At 37.2% G+C, this 20,030-nt stretch overlaps 1 protein-coding gene across 1 annotated transcript in view; it reads right to left on the bottom strand.

Moving 5' to 3' along the window:
* The window catches only part of CENPJ (centromere protein J), a 37,727-nt gene extending 18,684 nt beyond the window's left edge, over positions 1-19,043 (bottom strand). The window contains exons 1-7 of the mRNA XM_069467467.1: positions 18,600-19,043; positions 17,651-17,774; positions 14,004-14,270; positions 11,968-12,079; positions 10,962-11,064; positions 9,202-10,831; positions 7,310-7,442 (exon numbers count right to left, since the gene is read on the bottom strand). Coding sequence (XP_069323568.1) covers positions 7,310-7,442; positions 9,202-10,831; positions 10,962-11,064; positions 11,968-12,079; positions 14,004-14,270; positions 17,651-17,774; positions 18,600-19,043 — 2,813 coding nt within the window. The remainder of the gene's footprint in view (positions 1-7,309; positions 7,443-9,201; positions 10,832-10,961; positions 11,065-11,967; positions 12,080-14,003; positions 14,271-17,650; positions 17,775-18,599) is intronic.
* Between the last annotated feature and the right edge of the window lie 987 nt (positions 19,044-20,030).

Below are 20,030 nucleotides of genomic sequence, written 5' to 3'. Positions count from 1 at the left end.
AACTACAAAACACTGAGGAAAGAAATCATAGATGACACAAACAAACAGAAAAACATCCCATGCTCACGGATTGGAAGAATCAACACTGTTAAAATGTCCATACTGCCTGACATGATTTACGGACTCAATACAATTCCCGTCAAAATACCAATGTCATTTTTCACAGACCTAGAAAAAATAATCCTAAACTTCCTATAGAACCAAAAAAGAGCCTGATAGCCAAAGCAATCCTAAACATAAAGAACAAATCTGGTGGCATCACATTACCTGACTTCAAATTATACTACAAGGCTACAGCAACCAAAACAGCATGGTGCTAATATAAAGGTAGACACAGAGACCAATGGAACAGAATAGAAAACCCAGAAATAAAGCCATATAGCTACAACCAACTGATTTTTGACACAGCAGACAAAAACATACACTGGGGAGAGGACGCCTTATTCAATAAATGGTGCTGAGAAAACTGGATAGCCTATGTGGTTGAATGAAAGTATACCCCTATCTCTCACCATATACAAAAATTAACTCAAAATGGATTAAAGACTTAAATGTTAAGACCTGAAACCATAAAAATTCCACAATAAAACTCAGGAAAAACTCTTCTGGACGTTGGTCTAGGCAAAGAATTTATGATTAAGACCCCAAAAGTAAATACAGCAACAACAAAAATAAATGAGACTTAAGTTTCTGCACAGCAAAGGAAATAATCAACCATGTAAATACACAACCTACAGAATGGGAGAAAATATTTGCAAACTATACATCTGAAAAAGGGCTAATATCCAGAATCAACAAAGAACTCAAACAAATCAGCAAGAAAAAAATAAATAACTCCATCAAAAAGTGGGCAAAAATCAACAGATTTTTTTCAAAAGATAAATGATCAAAAAAATATGAAAATATGCTCAACATCACTAATCATCAAACAAATGCAAATTAAAACCACAGTGAGATACTACCTTACTCCTGTCAGACTGGCCATTTAAAAAACGTCAAAAAACAAGAGATATGTTGGTGTAGATGTGCTAAAAAGGGAACACTTACACACTGTTGGTGAGAATATAAACCTCTGTAAGTGCAACCACTATGGAAAACAGTATGTAAAGTCCTCAAAGAACTAAAAGCAGACCTCCCATTTGATCCAGTAATCCCACAATGGCAAAGATATGGAATCAACATAGGTGCCTGTTGACTGATGGGTGGAAAGAAAATGTGGTATATATTAATATATAGACTATGGAGTACTACTCAGCCATAAAAAGGAATGAAATAATGTCTTTTGCAGCAACTTGGATGGAACTAGAGACCATTATTCTAAGTGAAGTATCTCTGGAATGGAAAAACAAATACCACATGTTCTCACTTATAAGTGGGAGCTAAATGAGGAATATATAAGAAGGTAGGAGAGTAGGTGGGGGGTGAGGGATAAAAATCTACTTATCAGGTACAGTATACACTATTCTAGCGATAGGTACACTGAAAGCCCTGACTTCAGCATTATACAATTCATCCATGTAAGAAAAAACACTTGTACCCCCTAAATCTATTGAACTAAACAAAGAAACAAAACAAGAACTTTATTCCTTTTTATGGCTGAATAATATTCCATTGTGGTATGTGCCACATTTTGTTTGTCCATTCATCTGTCAATGAATGCTTGGGTTGTTTCCACCTTTTGGCAACTGTGAATAATGTTACAACGAACATTCAACATTTAATGCTGCAAAGAACATTCATCCTTTTCCAGTCCTTGTTTTCAATTCCTTTTGGTAAATACCTCAGAGTATGCCAGTCTTTCCTCCAACATACCCTGTCCTTTCAAGTCCAGTGTCTTTGCCCAGTTTATACCCTCTCTCTAGAATGTTCTTCTCCCAATTGATTTGCCTGGAAACATCATCATCATTTGCCAATTTTCAGTTCAAGCTGTTACTTCCTCGGTGAAGTCGTCCCTGACTGCCCCAGACAGTTTTTGGTGCTGCTTCCTCTGGTGCTCCCTGGGACTTATCACAACCTCCACTGGGTGGCTTATCCCCTAGGACTGTAAGCCTAGGTTGGCTTCTCTTGGTCACACTTTCTGAGAATGTGTAATCACAAAAATAAAGAGTTTACCACAGTGTCTTGTATGAATGCCAGCTCTTATTGCCATCTATGGTAATATGAGCTTAAAATTTTTTAATTAACTAATTAATTGGCTTAAATATACTCAAAGAGCTAAAGAAAACCATGAACAGAGAATTAAAGGAAGTCAGGAGAACAATGTATGAACTAGAGGTATCAACAAAGAGATAGAAATTATAAAAAGGAACCAAATAGAAATTCTGGAGCTGAAAGACATAACAGCTGAAATGAGAATTTCACTAGAGGGGTTCAACAACAGATTTAAGCAAGCAGAAGAAAGAATCAGTGGACTTGAAGATAGGTCTATTGCAATTATGCAGTCTGAGGAGCAGAAAGAAAAAAGAATGAAGAGTTTAATGGAGCCTAAGGGACTCATGGGACATTGTGGAGCATGTCAACATATACATTATGTAAGTCCCAGAAAAGATAAAGAGAAAGGGCCAGAAAGATATTTGAAAAAATAACCACCAAAAACTCCCTAAATTTGATCAAAGACATGAATCTACACGTCCAAGACACTCAAGGCCGACTTCATGTAGGATAAACTCAAAGAGATCCACACCAAGACATATTATAATCAAACTGTCAAAAGACAAAGGGAGAATCTTGAAAGCAGCAAGACAGAAGTGACTTGTTGGGATATAGAATTAAGAGACATGGAAAGTTTCAGGAGTTTTGCAGGGCTTTGCCTTGAAGGAATCTGTGGGCATGTTAGTTCACAGACCAGAAGATGCTTAGCAATAAGGGGAGGCATTCCACCGATCAGGGGCGTCTGCAAGGGGACATGATCTCAAGGTCTCCAACCCATCGCCTGGAGCTTGTGCGAGGCAGAGCTTGGCATATGACCCAAGGCTAAGAAACTGATCAAAAATGCCTGCCCAGCAGAAAACTTGCTGCTGGAATTATCTTAAACTTCAAGACTATTCCTCCTTCACTTCTGACCACGTGTCTCAGTATATAGAGAAATAGATTAGATTAACATGCAGATTCAGTATTCCTGCTTTATGCATTTTATCTGTAACGTGTATGCTCAGCTAGGTCTATTCTTAACTTAGGGCTTAAAATGTTTATCTTAGAAAAAATTTTTAACTGTTTACTCTTGTAGAGAGAATTAGGTAAGGGTCCCTTGAAACCTCTGGGGAGCCTTGAAACCTAAACGAATGATCTGTACACATAATTTTATGACCAAGGACAACTGCTTGCTGTAACAATAAATACTGACGTGGGACTTCACTCAGTGTCTCCTGGCTCACGGGAATGCTGGGGGACCCCTCACTCCCCCATCACTTTAAACTACACTTTGTCTCTGTCTCTACTATTTCCAAATCCTTTGTGACAATCTTGCCTGGGACCTGTTTTGCTGGGTGAGTAGCTAACTCCTGGCAGTGACTTATCACATACAAGGGATCCTGACCAGAAGCCATGCTAGCCAGAGGCAGTGGGATGGTATATTTTAAGTGCTGAAAGAAAATAAATGTCAACCAAGAATTTTATAGCTGATAAAATGATCCTTCAACAATGAAGAAATTAAGACACTCTCAGATAAACAAAAGCTGCAGGAGTTTGCTGCTAACAACCTACCCCATAAGAAATGCTAAAGGGAGTCATTTAGGCTGAAGCAAAAATACACTAGACAATAACCCAAGGCCATATGAAATAATAAAGATTATTAGTAAAGATAATAACTACAAAGGTAAAAATGAAAACCAGTATTACTGTATTTTTGGTCAGTAATTCCTCATTTTGTTTCCTATGTGATTTAAAAGTCAAATGCATAAAAAAAAGTATAAACCTAGGTTAACAGGCACATAATATACAAAGATGTAATTTGTGACAATGACATCATAAAGGAGGGGATAGAACCAGATAGCAGCAGAGTTAATGTATGCTATTAAAGCTAAGTTAGCAATTCAAACTAGATTATTATAAATTTAGGATGCTAACTATAACCCCCATGATAAACACTAAGAAAATAACTAAAAAATATACCGAAAAGAGAATGAAGAATAAAAATGTTACATTAGAAAAAAAAAAAATCAATGAAACACAAAAGGCAGTAATTAAAGAAGTGAGGAGCAAAAAAAGATGGAGACATAGAAAAAATTAGCAAAATGGCAGAAGTCCTTCCTTATCAATAGTCACCTTAAATGTAAATGCATTAATGTCATCAATAAAAAAACAGATTGGTAAAACAGTTTAAAAGTGATTCAAATATGCTGCTGCTTACAAGAGACTCACTTTAGACTAAAGACAAGGGAATCATTTTAAACTAAAAAACAGCAGGTGTGGGGGAGGAGGGGATGGGTAAATTCACACCTAATGGGTGCGGTGTGCACTGTCTGGGAGATGGGCACGCTTATAGCTGTAATGCTGGTGGTGCAAAGGCAATTTATGTAACTGAAGCATTTGTACTCCTATAATATTTGGGGGGAAAAAATTTAATAAAACAAAGAAAATTAATGGATATTCCACACAAATAGTAACCAGAAAAGACCTGGCAATACTACTATGAGAGCAAAATAGATTTTAAGTAAAAAATGGGATGTTATATATTTATATAAATTCATCAAGTAAATGTAACAATTATAAACAAATATGCCCCAAACAGAGCCCTGAAACCAAATGAAGGAAACACTGACAGATCTGAAGGGAGAAATAAGCAGCTCTACAATAACATTTGGAGATTTCAGTCTCTTAATTTCGATAATAGAACATCTAGACAGAAAATCAATAAGGAAATAGAGAACTTGAACAACTCTATACACCAACTAGACCTAACAGGCATAAAAAGAACACTCTACCCAACAACTGCAGAATGCACATTCTTTTCAAGTGCACATGGAATATTCTCTAGAATGGACTATTAGGCCATAAAACAAAGCTCAATAAATTTAAAATAATTAAAATCATACAAAGTACATTCTCTAATAACAATGGAATAATGCAAGAAATCAATAGAAGTAAAACTGAAAGAAAGCAAATATGTGGAAAAGCACAACACATTCTTAAACACCTAATGGGTCACAGAAAATCCTTAGGGAAATTAAATAATACTTTGAGATGAATGAGAATGAAAACACAACATACTAAAACTTAGGGGATACAGCAAAAGTAGTACTCAGAGGAAAATTTATATCTAAGTGCCTTCATTAAACAAAAAGGAAGATTATCACTTCACATTCACTACAATGACTATTTATAAAAACAGAAATAACCAGTGTTGGCAAGGACATGGAATTACTAGAACCCCTATGCATTGCTGGTGGAGATGTATACTGGCGCATCTCCTGTGGAAAACAGTATGATAGTTCCTCAAAAAATCAAGTACAGAATTATCATATGATCCAGCACTTCTACCCCAGGTATATACCCGAAAGAATTAGAAGCAGGGACTTGAACAGATATTTGTACAACATTTATAGCAACATTAGTTACAACAGCAAAATGGTTGAAGCCCATATGTCCATCAACAGATGAATGATGGACAACAGATAAGCAAAATGTGGTATATCAATACAAGTGGAATATTATTCAGCCGTAAAAAGTAATAAAGTATAGACACATGCCATAATACAGCTGACCCTTGAATACATTATGCTAAGTGAAAGAAGCCAGACATAAAAGATGACACATTGTATGTTTTAAATGAAATTTTCAGAATAGGTACATCCATAGAGCCAGAAAACAGATTAGTGGTAGCCAAGAAGTGGGGGAAGGAGGAGAATAGGGAGTGATTAATTAATGGATATGGGACATCCTTCTGGGGTGATAAAAAAGTAGAGGTTCGCTAAATGCCAATGAATTGTTTATTGTTATTATTATTTTTCTTGGCAAGGCACTCATGAAGTCAGGCCTGAATTGTATACTTCAAAATGGTTAAGTTGTATAGATTTCACCTCAAGCATTAAAATAAGAACAATAAAAAAAAGGTGTGTATGCTATATTTTATACAATATTCCCAGCAACACCTGGAATAAAATGCATTAGTATTTCTCCAACAGAACCTATGACTACTGACAATAAGTACAATTTAAAAAATATGTATGTCCAGTTCAGGTTTTGCTACCCAATAAATTTCAGGTCAGATCATGACCTAGGGTGGAAAACCACATATGTTATACTGCTGATTGCTGTGGGTGGAGCTGTATCCTCTGAAACAATTATGTGTAAGTCCTAATCCCTGTGAATGTGACCTTACTGGAAACAGGGTCTTTGCAGATATAACTTAAGATGAAAGTTAAGATGAGGTTATCTGGAGTAGGGTGTATAACGCTGTCCCTGTGAGAAAAGGAGGAGAGACACAGAGACAGATGCACACACAGAGGAGAATGACACATGAAGACACAGACACAGAGAAGATAGCCATGTGAGCAAAACACTGGAGAGGAGAGTGCTGCAGCTGCAAGCCAAGAAACAGCAAGGACGGCCAGCAGCTCGAAGAGACAGCATGGCGCTGCTGATGCCTTGACTGTGGACTTCTGGCCTCCAGAACCAGGAGAAAATAAATTTTTATTGTTTGAAGCCACCCAGGTTGTGGAACTTTGTTACAGCAGCCCTAGGAAACTAATCCACTAGCCAAGGTATCACTTGAATTCATAGCTCCAGACTGCTTTTCAGTTGTCAATTTATGATCTCGTCACTAAGGAAATTCCCCTTTAACACATCTTTGACTACATTGGGTCATTTTTTTTTTTTTTTTTTTTTTTTGAGACAGAGTCTCACTCTGTTGCCCGGGCTAGAGTGAGTGCCGTGGCATCAGCCTAGCTCACAGCAACCTCAAACTCCTGGGCTCAAGCGATCCTCCTGTCTCAGCCTCCCGAGTAGCTGAGACTACAGGCATGCACCACCATGCCCGGCTAATTTTTTCTATATATATTTTTAGCTGTCCATATAATTCTTTCTATTTTTAGTAGAGATGGGGTCTTGCTCTTGCTCAGGCTGGTCTCGAACTCCTGAGCTCAAACGATCCGCCCACCTCGGCCTCCCAGAGAGCTAGGATTACAGGCGTGAGCCACCGCGCCCGGCCAGGTCATTTTATTTAATACAAAAACTTACGTGATACAGATTTCACCTCCTTTTCATTTATATTTGTTGGATTGATTAAAAATGTTTTAAATTTTTATATATAGTCTTAAAGATATCATTGAATCACTGTATATTTTTTCCCAACTTACAGACACAAACTTACCTCAGCTTTTCCAAGGCACTTTCTCGTTCAATACGAAGTTTAGCTAAAGATGTATTCTCAGCTTTAAATTTTTCTATTTCTGTTTCCAACTCAGTAACTTTCTCTCTCAAAACCTGTGATCGAGCACTGTCACCTATAAAACAGGCCATAAATACTGAACTTCACAAAATGCCTTACAGCAGCAAAAACATTAGCTAGCTATTAACACTAGGAGCCAGGAATATGGCAAACACCAGTGCCACTAAAATGCCATAGAAACAATGCTTCACATAACAAAAAGGGAAAAAAATTAAATTGATCTAACTTTCCAGAGGAAACCAGTCTAAACTTAACAAAGAATTAAATTATTCTACCTCAAGAGTACCAATTTAACAAAGAATCAATGATACACAAAAAGAAATCACTCAAATCAATTTTTAAAAAGACTAATATGTTAATATGCAAATAGCTTCAGAATATGAATAAATAATTCATAGGAGATCTAAAGGGCTAATCAACACCGAAATAAAAGTGTACCCTCCCCTCTACTACTAATCAAAGAAATGCAAATTAACAGTTTCTTCTCTTATCAAATTTGTTATTTAAAAAAGTAAAATAGCCAATGTTTCTGTCCGTCAATTGAAACAAAGATTTTATTAATTAGTTACTACCCTTTTGGAAAATAAATCTGACCTATATCACAAAGCTAAAAGGATGACACAAGTTATAACATACATCTCTATCACATTAAAAACCCATAAGAAAACTGACTGGAAGGAAATATCCCAAAAAGGCATAGCTATTACCTTTGGGTAGGTTAGTTATAAATAAATATTTTTGCTTCTATACTTTTTAAGCTTCCAAACTTTCTGCAAAAAGTATTAGTTTTAAAAATTAGAAATTTTAAAAAAATAGCTTCGCCGGGCGCGGTGGCTCACGCCTGTAATCCTAGCACTCTGGGAGGCCGAGGCGGGTGGATTGTTTGAGCTCAGGAGTTCGAGACCAGCCTGAGCAAGAGCGAGACCCCGTCTCTACTAAAAATAGAAAGAAATTATCTGGCCAACTAAAATATACATATATTAGAAAAAAATTAGCCGGGCATGGTGGCGCATGCCTGTAGTCCCAGCTACTCGGGAGGCTGAGGCGGGAGGATCGTTTAAGCCCAGGAGTTTGAGGTTGCTGTGAGCTAGGCTGACGCCACAGCACTCACTCTAGCCTGGGCAACAAAGCGAGACTCTGTCTCAAAAAAAAAAAAAAAATAGCTTCGGGTTTAAGTTATAATCTATATTTTAAAGCACCTATGCTGTGGTAGGCATTAAGAGTTTATAAGATAACATAATATAAAAGAAAGGAGTCTTTCAGTATGAATTTGAAACCCATCAAATCAACTGAATACTACACAGCCATTAAGTGGAATGAGGCAGATGTGTGTATGTGCTAGAACACATAGGAATTTATCATCAAGGTGCTGGACAGCATATAAACAGCATGTTTTCATTTGTGTAGAAGGGAAATAACACACACACAATTTTATATGGGTGAACTCTTTAGAATATACAAATGAAATAGTAATGCTGGTACCTCTGGGAAAAGGGACCAGGACGAGGTCTGGGGAAAATAGGAAACTTAGAAACAAATATTATCTCACGTAATATAAAGTGATTAATTTTAAAGCCTTGGGAAAGTCAAAACATAAGTCTAGGTTGGAAAACTCTGAAAGCACAATTCACCTGAATCTTTTACACTAGTGACTATTATTTAGACCCACAAAATAAATCAAATTTTCACAAATCACCCATTAATTTGACTCCAACTGAATAACAAGTTAGGATCTTAAGCATTCTGACAACATACTGATAAAACAAATGTTAAATTTATAATTCTGATCCACACTTTATAATGCTCTGACTCACCAGGTGGTTGGTCCTGATTTATGTTTAACTTCGGTTCACTTCCCAAGTGTGAATCTGACTTTGGTTTCGGTTTCAAGGAAGGGAAGAATTTCATCATCAACTCAGATGGAGGAGGAGGACTTCTGCTCCTCCTGGACTTGTTCACGTCTTCTCCCTTCTTGACTGGTGCAACTTTCCGTTTTACTGTTCTGTCCAGGACACATACTTCACTCTTACTAGGGCAGTGTGTCGCGGGCCTTCCATAAATGCCTTCATCCTTAATAACATCATGTTGACATGAATTCTCTTCGAGGTCGGTCCAAGTTCTTTCATCATCAAAGTCGATTTTACTCATACTTAGAGATGAGGATCTTCTTGAGGACTCAGACACTTTATGTTTTATGCTTTCTATTATGATAGACTCATCACTACTATAATCTTTATCAGACAAATCCAGATCAACATCTCTTCTTTTATCTTCTTGAGTCCTGGTGTCCCTAAAAGGCCCCCTGCCATTGCAGACTTGTGGACTATCCTCTCTGCCGCTGAAACCCCTTTCTCTATCCTCAGTCAATGGTTTTATGGTAACATCAAGCTGCTCCTCAGAGTCGGTGCTACTGTCACTGTTTGTAACACCTTCATCATCGCTCGCATTCCACCGAGTCTGATTTTCAGAAGTGCTCTTGTGGAAGGCTTTCCTACTGATTTCACAAGACTGTTCCCTCAATGCGTCAGGTAAGGACACTGAGCCAACCTGTTTGGGGGTGACCTCACACCCACCTTTACTCTCACGTGCAGTATGGTCCAGCTCCTCACTGCGGTTGCACTGAATTACGGGATCTGCCAGATCCGTCTTCTCCTGCTGCACAGCTTTGACAGGGGTGGAAGACATTCGGTGACCTCTGCAGATCTGCTGGTCCCTTTCTAAGATTTTCAGCACAAATGAGGAATTACTAGAAAATGATATTTCATCAGCAGCTTTTTCTAAAAACAAAAATTCATCTAATTCCAAATTTTCCTTTTCTTTTTCTCGTTCCCAATTCTCTAACTTTTTCTGAAGAGAAACATCAAGAGAAGATTCCACCTCTTTCATGGTCTCACTTATTGAGCTCTTAGAAGTCACACAGCTGACAGGCCCTGTTGAAAGAGGAAGCCTGTCTTTACTTTGTGTCTTATTCCACACTTTGCAACCAGTATCACAAGGTTTTGTACACTCAGGTACATTTTCTTTATCATTAGATTCAACTTTCTTTTCTACTTTGATCTGGTCTCTAAACTGCCCATCACATTTCTTCGAGGTCTGTATTTTCACTACTGACGGAGAGAAATTTTTCCTATTATTACTCTTAAGCACTTTTGGCTTCTGACTGAGGGTGACAGAACCACTCTTGGTTCTAGATTTATTGTCCTTTTTAACAGTAGGGTGCTCTGCACACAGTTCTTTATTTATAAGAGCAGTTTTCCGCTGGAATTGTTGTCTGTCTATTTTAAACAGAGGTTGGTCCTCTGAAGTGCTCTGGTTAGTCACTAGTTTGCTTTCTTTTCCTTTTTGAAACTTAGATTTAGCATTAGTAAATCTAGCTAAACCTTCTCCTCGTTTCAAGAATGGTTGTTTTGGTTTTACTTTGATTAGCAATGGTCCTTCTGCATCCTAAAATAAAAGGACATTATTTGAATTAATTCTGGTATATCCAAGTAATCTCAAAGCTATTTTTAAAGCAAATTACAAATAAATCTCTAAAGCCTTAGAATAATTTAATTAAAATAGTGCAAATGCTAACCCTTAGCTGTTTTTGTTTCAGTTCTTGTTCTTCCAACCGAATTTGTTCTTCTAAGTAGTCTTCAAATGTCTGTTTCCGTTCTCTGATAGCAGCTTTAATGGGCCTAACCATAAAAACAATTATTTAACATGCAAACCATAATGTGTGAATATTTTACATTTAGTGTGCCTGATATAGACACCCTTGACAATACTGAGAACTAACCTTTTACAAAGTCAGGGACTCCCTTTGAGAATCTAACAAAAGCTACAATCCCCCACACCATGCCCGAAATACAGAAACACACAACACTCTGCACATGATTGAGGGGTCCTCAAGAACGCTTCTGAAGTCCATCTACTAACTGTAGATTAATTTTTGGAGTAACATACTTATTATGTAACTTTAAAATATATTTCAAAAATAGTTCATTAAGTATGCATGCATTTTTTTAAGTTAACAAAGGTCCTCACAGTGGAAGTAGAGCAATTATCAGAAATGTTATTTCATCCATACCATAACATACATTAAAATATTTCAAATGTATAATAAAATAACAACCTATTTAAAAGATGAAATACTTTATTTTTGCCATAACATTTTTAAATTCCATAACTAAACTAACTATTCAATTATAATTTATAAATGACACCAAATGTGAGACTCCAATACTAATTTTTCTCTTCTCCAAAATAGGATTCAACTATTTGAGAGAAGATTAATTTTATACAGATGCTTCTCTTAAATGAAAAAAGTTTACTCAGTTCTTCCAATGCAATGTCAAAGCTACTTTGATGTACCTCCTAACCTCTTTCTTTTGTTAACAGCATGCGATAAGTTGTATCTTCAACCTTATACTTAAAAGCATATTCAAGCAATTGATTAGTGACAACATGGTATATTTAAGAAAAGCATATTCAAGCAAAAACAAAGCATGGATCTTTCAAACAAAGAAAGTACTCAATAATAAAGACTAGATGTTATAGTAAACTGTCACAGTTCTTATTCCTTTCAACATGAACAATACCTTTCTTCAATATTAACCACTTCTGAGGAATCACCAATTTTTTTTAAGTTCATATCATTCCCTTCCTGAATTTGTTCCGTCATTTTCTCCCAACATGATAAAATACCTTCTCCTACGATAAAAATCAGGAAGAATTTAGTTTAAAAAAAACAGATCAAAGTCTTAAAACATGAGAATTTTACAAGTTACCATGCTAAAAAGAATTTTAATTACAAGTATGCCAAAGACTTGAGAATATTCAAGGATTTCTTTAATATGATACAGAGAAACCACCAAACCCAATTAAGACACTTGACATTCTTCAAAAGTTAGTGGGGAAAAAAAAAAAAAAGCGTGGGCTCTTCTAGTATAAAAAAGACTAAAAAGGTAACCAAGCAACATGCATGAATTTGACTGGATATGCATGAACTTGATTGGATTCTGTTTTTAAAAAAAAAAAAAAAAAAAAAAACACCTTTAAAAAACATTTTTGGAATTTCAAAATGGACTTGAATACTAAAGAATTATTATTAATTTCCTCAGGTATGACAATGGCATTGTGGATATATAGATCAATGCCCTAATTTTTACTTGATGCATACTGAAACAACTGGAATGAAGTAACATGATGTCTACATGTTACTTTTCGGGAAATGGTTTACCAAATTATACACATACAGATATATAGGTACAGATATAGATATAAATACAGATATACACACACACATATACTGAAAAAGTAAATAGGGCAAAATATTAACTGCTGAATTTAGGTAGTGGGTATATTAGAAATCATTGCAGTGGTCTTTCAACTTTTCTGGATATTTAAAATTTTCCAAAATAAAAAGTTAGGAAGTATATTGTATAAAAAAAAGAAAAAGACATTTGAGCTTTCCATATCAAGGAATTAACTCTAAATTAAGAATAGGGCATTATGCACAAAGGTGCCCAATCCTAAATAGTAAGTATAGAAACCTTTTGTTATATTATTCGTATTTTCCTATAATTTAACTCAAAGGAGCACATTCATGAAAACATCATTAAAATTAAAAATTAAATTAAATTCTTAAAATACTGGAAACAATTTTGTCCAACTACAAAGAACATAAAATACTAATATTTCACGGCTAGCGTAATAATGACAACCACTAAAATTATGGTTATGAAGACTACAGAACATGCTAATGAGAATTTTTCATGTTGAGTAGGAAAAGGATAGAATATTATTATACAAAATTTTATAATTACAATAAAACGGGGGGCGGGGGCGGCTTGGAAGAATGAGGAAGGAACAGGACTTAAAAAATAGACTAGAAAAAAATACCTCCACAATGCCCAGTGCACTCCATGAGTTCATAGCATCGAACACTGGGCACCAGGTCTCTGGCAGGGACACGCTGGGTGCTAAGAATACAGAAGGGCAGTGAAGACAACCCGAGTGTCTGGGTTAGAGGGGATTTCTTTTAGGAGTAAGTAACTCCCATCACCAATCTATTTCTCACATTTCTCATCTTTCTCATCTCACCAGGCCCCCCACCACCACCACACACATTTTTAAATTAACCCCAAGCTGTTTCTAAGCTCTCAAAGAAAAATGGTACATGCAGAAGTCGCTGCATCCCCTTCTGAAGACCCATGCTACCATACAAGGTTTGAAGTTAACATGAGCATGGCAATTGTTCTTAGAAAGACAAATCCTAGTCCGATTCTGGGTCCAAGCCAAACTCAGCAGCTGTGTGGCATGTGGGACCTTATATTAAAGCTACAGGAGACAGGAAAAAAACAAAATGCAGAAAGAGCCAGGCACAGTGGTGAACACCTGTAGTCCCAGTTACTTGGGAAGCTGAAGCAGGAGGACTGCTTGAATGCAGGAGTTCAAGTCCAGCCTGGGCAACATACCAAGACCCTGCCTCCAAGAAAATACAAAAAAAAAAAGGCACAAAAACCAATACAAAATAACATAAAATAAAAAACATGCAGAAAGGCCTTCTCGTGTCTCACTTTAACGTGGTAACATGGTTAGTCAAACACAGAAGAAAGAAACATAAGTAATTCACCTGAAGGATGGTTATGGTTTTCTTCCTTCAAATCATTTTTTTTCACAAGTGCTTCTTGATGCTGTGCGCCTTTTGAAGTTAAGACAAAATCTTCCTGAGTAGTTCTACAGAAATTGTTTTGTTCATTGGATAAAATACTGGAAGAGTGTGTTTTTTCTTGGGTTTGATTCGGGAAGACATACGGTGGTGAGAAGGGCGTGGCTCGCTCTCCTGTCCCTGAACTTGCTGGAGATCTATGCTTCTGATCATCAGGCAGGAAAGTCAAACCTTGCAATTAAGAAAATCAACAGAGCTGATGACGTCCTTCCACATTTTCTCTTCTCTACCCATTAGTGACCCCACCCCCACAGTCTTCCCCACAATGATAAAAGTATTTTTTTTCTCCTTATTAGGAAGCAGTGTTTAACAAAATCATGAAACTTTCAAATTCCAAAATGAACTTCATATAATTTTAAGGGCATATTTAGACGAGACTTTCTGTGCAGACAGCATGGGCACAGCAGAGCCGCAGCACCACCTAACTCCAGATGGCCATTCCTGTTCCATCTGTGAGGACACGCAGCTGTCAACTCTGCAGCCCTGTGACTGCACATTGGACACAGAGCACCAATGCAGGTTATGATGCTAACCATGCTGTTGTTCCCTAATAACCAATAACTGCCCTTTACACTTCATCGAGTGGTGGAATTATGGGTGACTTTCCTTTTTGCATTTTTCTTTAGTTTCTAAGTTTTCTGTGTTACTTTCTGTTTCTTAAGTCTCTGCTTTTGAAATAATGCAATAAACACAGAAGCTGCTCCTTCTCTCCATCTCGAAACCACACTTCTCGGGGCTGCTGTGCCGCCCGGGAGCCCTGCTGCCAGCCCTCAGCTTTCCCGGGTTGTCTAGTCTAAATTTGGAAGTGAAGACACAATGGGAAGTGATTTATACAACAGCCACTGCCACCTGTCACTCATCTACCTCACCCCAGCCCAAAAATAAAAGAAGAAAAATCAGGCAGTGCCTCACTGAACACCAGCTTCAACCTCCCGTCCTTCACAGCAACACCTTCCCCCACGTAAATATTTTTGACCAACAGTCATCCCACTTCAGCCTGAAGAAGTCTTTGATGAAGCACCGTTCTCGAAGTGTGGTCTAGGTACTCTTGCAGGTCTCCAAGACTTTTTCAGGGCATCCACCAGGACAAAATTATTTTCACAGAATATGCACTGATGGTGCAAAAGCAAAATGGAAAACTGCTGGAGCCTCTGCTCAAAGCTGGACAGCAGCGCCCGAGTCCTAGCGGTCACTGTATTTGTCACCACCATGCACTCATAGTTTAAAAAAAGTTTTACATAAGAATGTCCTAATAAAATAGCAAAAATTAATTTTAGTAAACCTCAACCATTAAGCACATGTATTTTGAACATTTTATCAGACAAAATGGGAAGTATGCACAATTTACTTTTGCGGCAAACCAAGATATGGCTGTGCCGTTAACTGCAAACACAACTAGCCACTTCTTTTAAGGAACACCATTTTTACTTGAATGAATGAATGACAAATTATGATTATTTAAATGTGGGTATTTGGCAGACATTTTCTTAAAAAAGAAACAAGTGAGCCAGTCACTTCAAAGAAAACAACTGACGGTATTTGCTGCCAATGATAAAATTTGACCCTTCAAATAAAAATTTGCATTTTGGAAAACACATTCACTACCATGAGCTTAAAAGCTTAACAATTCCTTAAGGTTTTTAAGATGTGACTGGTGGTGATATTGAGTGTAGCATGTTAACATTTTCAAGACATACATAATTTAGTGAACCACTATTTTCCAAATGACCAGTGTACCAGAACATGCATCAGAAAAAATCCACTCAAAATGTCAAGATATTCAATATATTTTAATGTATTAATTATATATTATTTAATTACTAAATATATTCAATGTAATAGAGTACATAGTAAAAGTTCATTAATATGGTTTCAGATTCCGTAACTAAGAAATGACTACCTGTTGAGTTAAGGTATAATATCAAAGAAGAATAACCACAATTACCGAAAAGGCTACTAAAATACTCCTCTCTTTTTTCCAACTATGTATATACCCATGTGAAGCTGGAATTTTTCACATGCCAAAACAATATAATTCAAGAGACTGAACGCAAAAGTAGATATGAGAAGTGGCTGACTTATTATAAGCCAGAAGTTAGAAACTTTCAAATATAAAAACAATGTCATTTTTCTCAATGACTTTTGTTTCTGAAAAGATTTTTCATTTAAAAATGTTACAATAACATATATTTGGTTTATTATTTTAAATGAATTAGTCTTTAAATGTCTCGGTTTTAATTTCTAATGCAGTAAATTACTGATAAATAAAGCCATATAACAAAAGTTCTTTGAGGTCCTCAATAATTTAAGAGTGCTAAGGGGCCCTGAGACCAAAAAGTTTGAAAAACACTGCCCCAAAGCAAACTGCCCCATGACTGAATGGGGCTAGTCTTATATTAATAGCTTTGAAATCCGCTTCCCTATCACTCTGCCATAATGCTGGTTCTACTTTAAGTATCATGGCTATTATTCACGTGTCTTGATTATTCTTCTTATGTATTCCATAAGGAAACTTCAAACCATTCAAGTATTTTAAGATACATACCACATGTTCTGTATCCTAACCAAGATAAATATATCCAAATTTCCTAAGCCATTCTTTACTTGCAATTTCTCATGACCACGACCTACCCCACCCCTGCACCCAGCCACACTTTGCACACTCGTTTGCCAGTGTTTTTTCTTCCTTGTATTCTCAATGACCAGCATAATCTCTGAACACAACAGGCACTTTCCTGAATCAGTAAATGTCTCTTAAAAAACAGCACCAAAAAGCAAACACACTGCTCTAGCTCGTGGTTTTTCAAACTGTGGGACAGAATCCATTAGTAATTTTATCATCACATGCAACAAGTCATGACTGGCATTTTTTAAAATGACAGAATTAAAATAAACAAAATAGAAAATATCCTTACTACATGCCAGGAACACCAATAAGGACTGATAATATGAAATTTCTTTGTCATTGTAAGTCATGATTTTAAATATTTTTGTTACTATCAAGTGTGGAAAAAAAAAAAAAACATTCAAACCACTGCTACAAATCACATTTCAACAGTTTTTTTCCCTGATTAGTACATGATGCTTTCTGTTAACTGATGCAGCATCCAACAGAACACTGTCACCTACTTCCACAGAATGTATGTTTGGTGTGGTTCTTCAGTTGAACAGAACGGCTCCTACACATATTTACCTTTACGATGCCAAACAGTTTTCATTCATGAGGCAGGGGTTGGATACCAGTAGCTCTGGGCCACATTTGGCTTTCCTTCCACAGGGCTTTTTTTTTTTTTTTTTTTTTTTCCCAAAAAAACAAACATGAATGCTTTTAAGCAAGGCAGGCACATGTCAGAATGCCACAGCTCCTACCTGTCCCAGTTATATTAAGATTACAACACCATCACTTCACACATCCCTGCTTGGCCTCTTAAGAAACTGGAGTTTATAGCATATGACAGAGGAATGACAGAAATGACCTGTCAAACAACTACAGGGAGAAATACACGTAACTGTTTCTCATGGGACTGAGGCCCTGTGTGGGCCAAGCGTACCTGGAAGTGTGTGCTGCCCAGACACCATGGTGAGCAGCTTCTCTTGTTCTTCCATGAGTCTTTGCAGTTGCTCTAACTGTTGCCTCTTCAGTTGCTCCTGCTTCTTCTGCTGTACTTCTTTCAGCTTTTTAAATGTAAAATTAACTTTATTAAACCAACTTCACATTTCTCATGGACTCTTGCTTCATATATTTATCTTAATCCCCCCACTTCCCTTCTCATATCTTCCCTGATAAAAAGTTTCAGAGAGAGATCCGTAAGTAACAAATCTGCCTTTAAAACTCTAAAATCCACTCCCTGAAGGCGCCCGATCTTTTCTCATCTCAGAAGCTAAGCAGGGTTGGTCCTGGATGGTATTTGGATAGGAGACAACCTGGGAATACAGGGTGCTGTAGGCTTTTTTTTTTTTTTTAATTCTAACAAAAAAAACCTCTGAAATCCAATTCCTGGGACAGTCCACACGGCCGCCTCAGCCGCCCGCGGCACCCCGGGGCCGCAGCACAGGCCAGCAGCGGCCACGACCCCGGCATGCCCAGTCGCAAGTGGCAGACCCGCCCCCTGGGCCAGCAGTGTTAAATTTAAAATAAATAAATAAATAAATAAAACAAAACCAATTCCTTCTGAAGGAAATTATGTCAACTATCTCAACTAAGAAACAGAAAAAGCTATATAAATCCTTTGATTCTTAAAAAAGGATGGATCAGTACATCAACTTTTCCCCTCTAATACTTGATCAACCATTTCTAAACTAGTTTTACCAATGGGGCAGCAACTTAAAGATATAAATTTACATACTAAACACATTTTAGTGTTTCACGTTAGACAAAAGGCAAAATCTGGCATTTTGAGGAGTTTAGAGTAAAAAAACAAGAGGACCTGGAACAGATGACTTTACTACATAAAGAGAAACCTGCAATAACACGAATACACAGGCCAAATCCCACTGTACCTGTTCAAGTTTTTTAAAAAGTGGGTCTTTGTAAGCCACTTCTTTGAATTCATTTGCAGGATCTGGGATAAAGTTAAGTTTATCATCTTCCTGGTGTCCAGGAGCATCCTGACATGCTGCTATTTGTGGTCCCTTTTTAATTAATGGAAAGACTGTACGGGTTTCAGATTTATCTGATTGTAGTTTGTAAGGGCTGTTAGACTCCAACCTCTGTTCTTCAGGAAGTGAATCTTCTTCACTTATAAAGCTGAAGCTATTAGAAAAACGTGTGGCTTTAATAGGAAAGCTGGTAGAAACGTCCGCAGCTGCTCGCTTTTCTTCATCTGCTTCCAATATAGGAAATTCACGATTTAATATGACCCCAGCCCGGGAAGGATTGGCCATCCACTGAGCTAAGAAGTTCTGCCCACTGTTTAACTCGGAAGAGGCTGGCATCAGGAACATTTTAATCCAATGATACTATTATATTTAAATAAAGTACAAGCTAGAACAGCTATTGATTTCCAACACCTGTAGACAAAGACAGCCAACAAAAAGTATTAGTTAAAGCTATTAGATGTTCTACCCAAAATGAGCCCAAACCTCAACCCAGCAGGAAAATTTACTCAGTATTTGACATACAGCATGAAAATTTACTCAATATTTCATACATACAAGACTTTACCAGCAAAGCAATCGGGCACTAAGATACACAGGGGTTTTTTGAGTCTTAAAAATTGTAAGATGGGAACCCAAAAAGTATGTATAGGACAGATGTGGTTAATGCAAAACTTAGGCTTGTAAAACAATAGCCACAGGAGTGCGAGTCCCCAGACATTGTAAATGGAACAGACAGCTGCGGCCAGCATCCCCCCTCCCCCGCCCACCACAGGGATGAAGTCTATCCCTCCTCCCTGGCTCGCCTGATAAGGAGGACTCTGGAGCTCAAGGATAGATGTGACTGGGGCAGGCATCCTAGGAACTGGTTGTTTAAAAAAGAATTTATTACAAGCAGCTGTTCTGGCCCACTTACTTACTCCCCGCTCCCCCCCCCCCCCCCCCGAAAAACCCAAAGCTCTCTCCTTTTCTCTTGTAGATGCTTTTTCGCCTCCACTCATCTGCACCCAGATGCTCAAAATAAACAGCATTTTGCTACACATGAGGCTTCATGTGTCTCTCTCTCGGCTATGGACCTAATAAAAATATCCAAATTGAGTGTATCAAAAACCTAAGATCCCTTCTGATCGAATCATTCAATTATTCATGATTTTATACAAGTGCTACATCAGTCGAACTAAACTATGGGACCTAAAACACCTTTCTAAGGTGTTTTTGTTTTTAACAACAAGAAAAAAAAAAATCCACCATTCATTAATGTCAGATATTACCCACACTAAGCAATTTCCTGCTTCTGGTCCTAGTCTGGCATTGCCTCTTTGCCCAACTGGGGAA

The sequence above is a fragment of the Eulemur rufifrons genome, chromosome 4, assembly GCF_041146395.1.
Source record: "Eulemur rufifrons isolate Redbay chromosome 4, OSU_ERuf_1, whole genome shotgun sequence".
NCBI classification, from domain to species: domain Eukaryota; kingdom Metazoa; phylum Chordata; class Mammalia; order Primates; family Lemuridae; genus Eulemur; species Eulemur rufifrons.
This window is presented reverse-complemented; position numbering and strand designations above follow the sequence as displayed.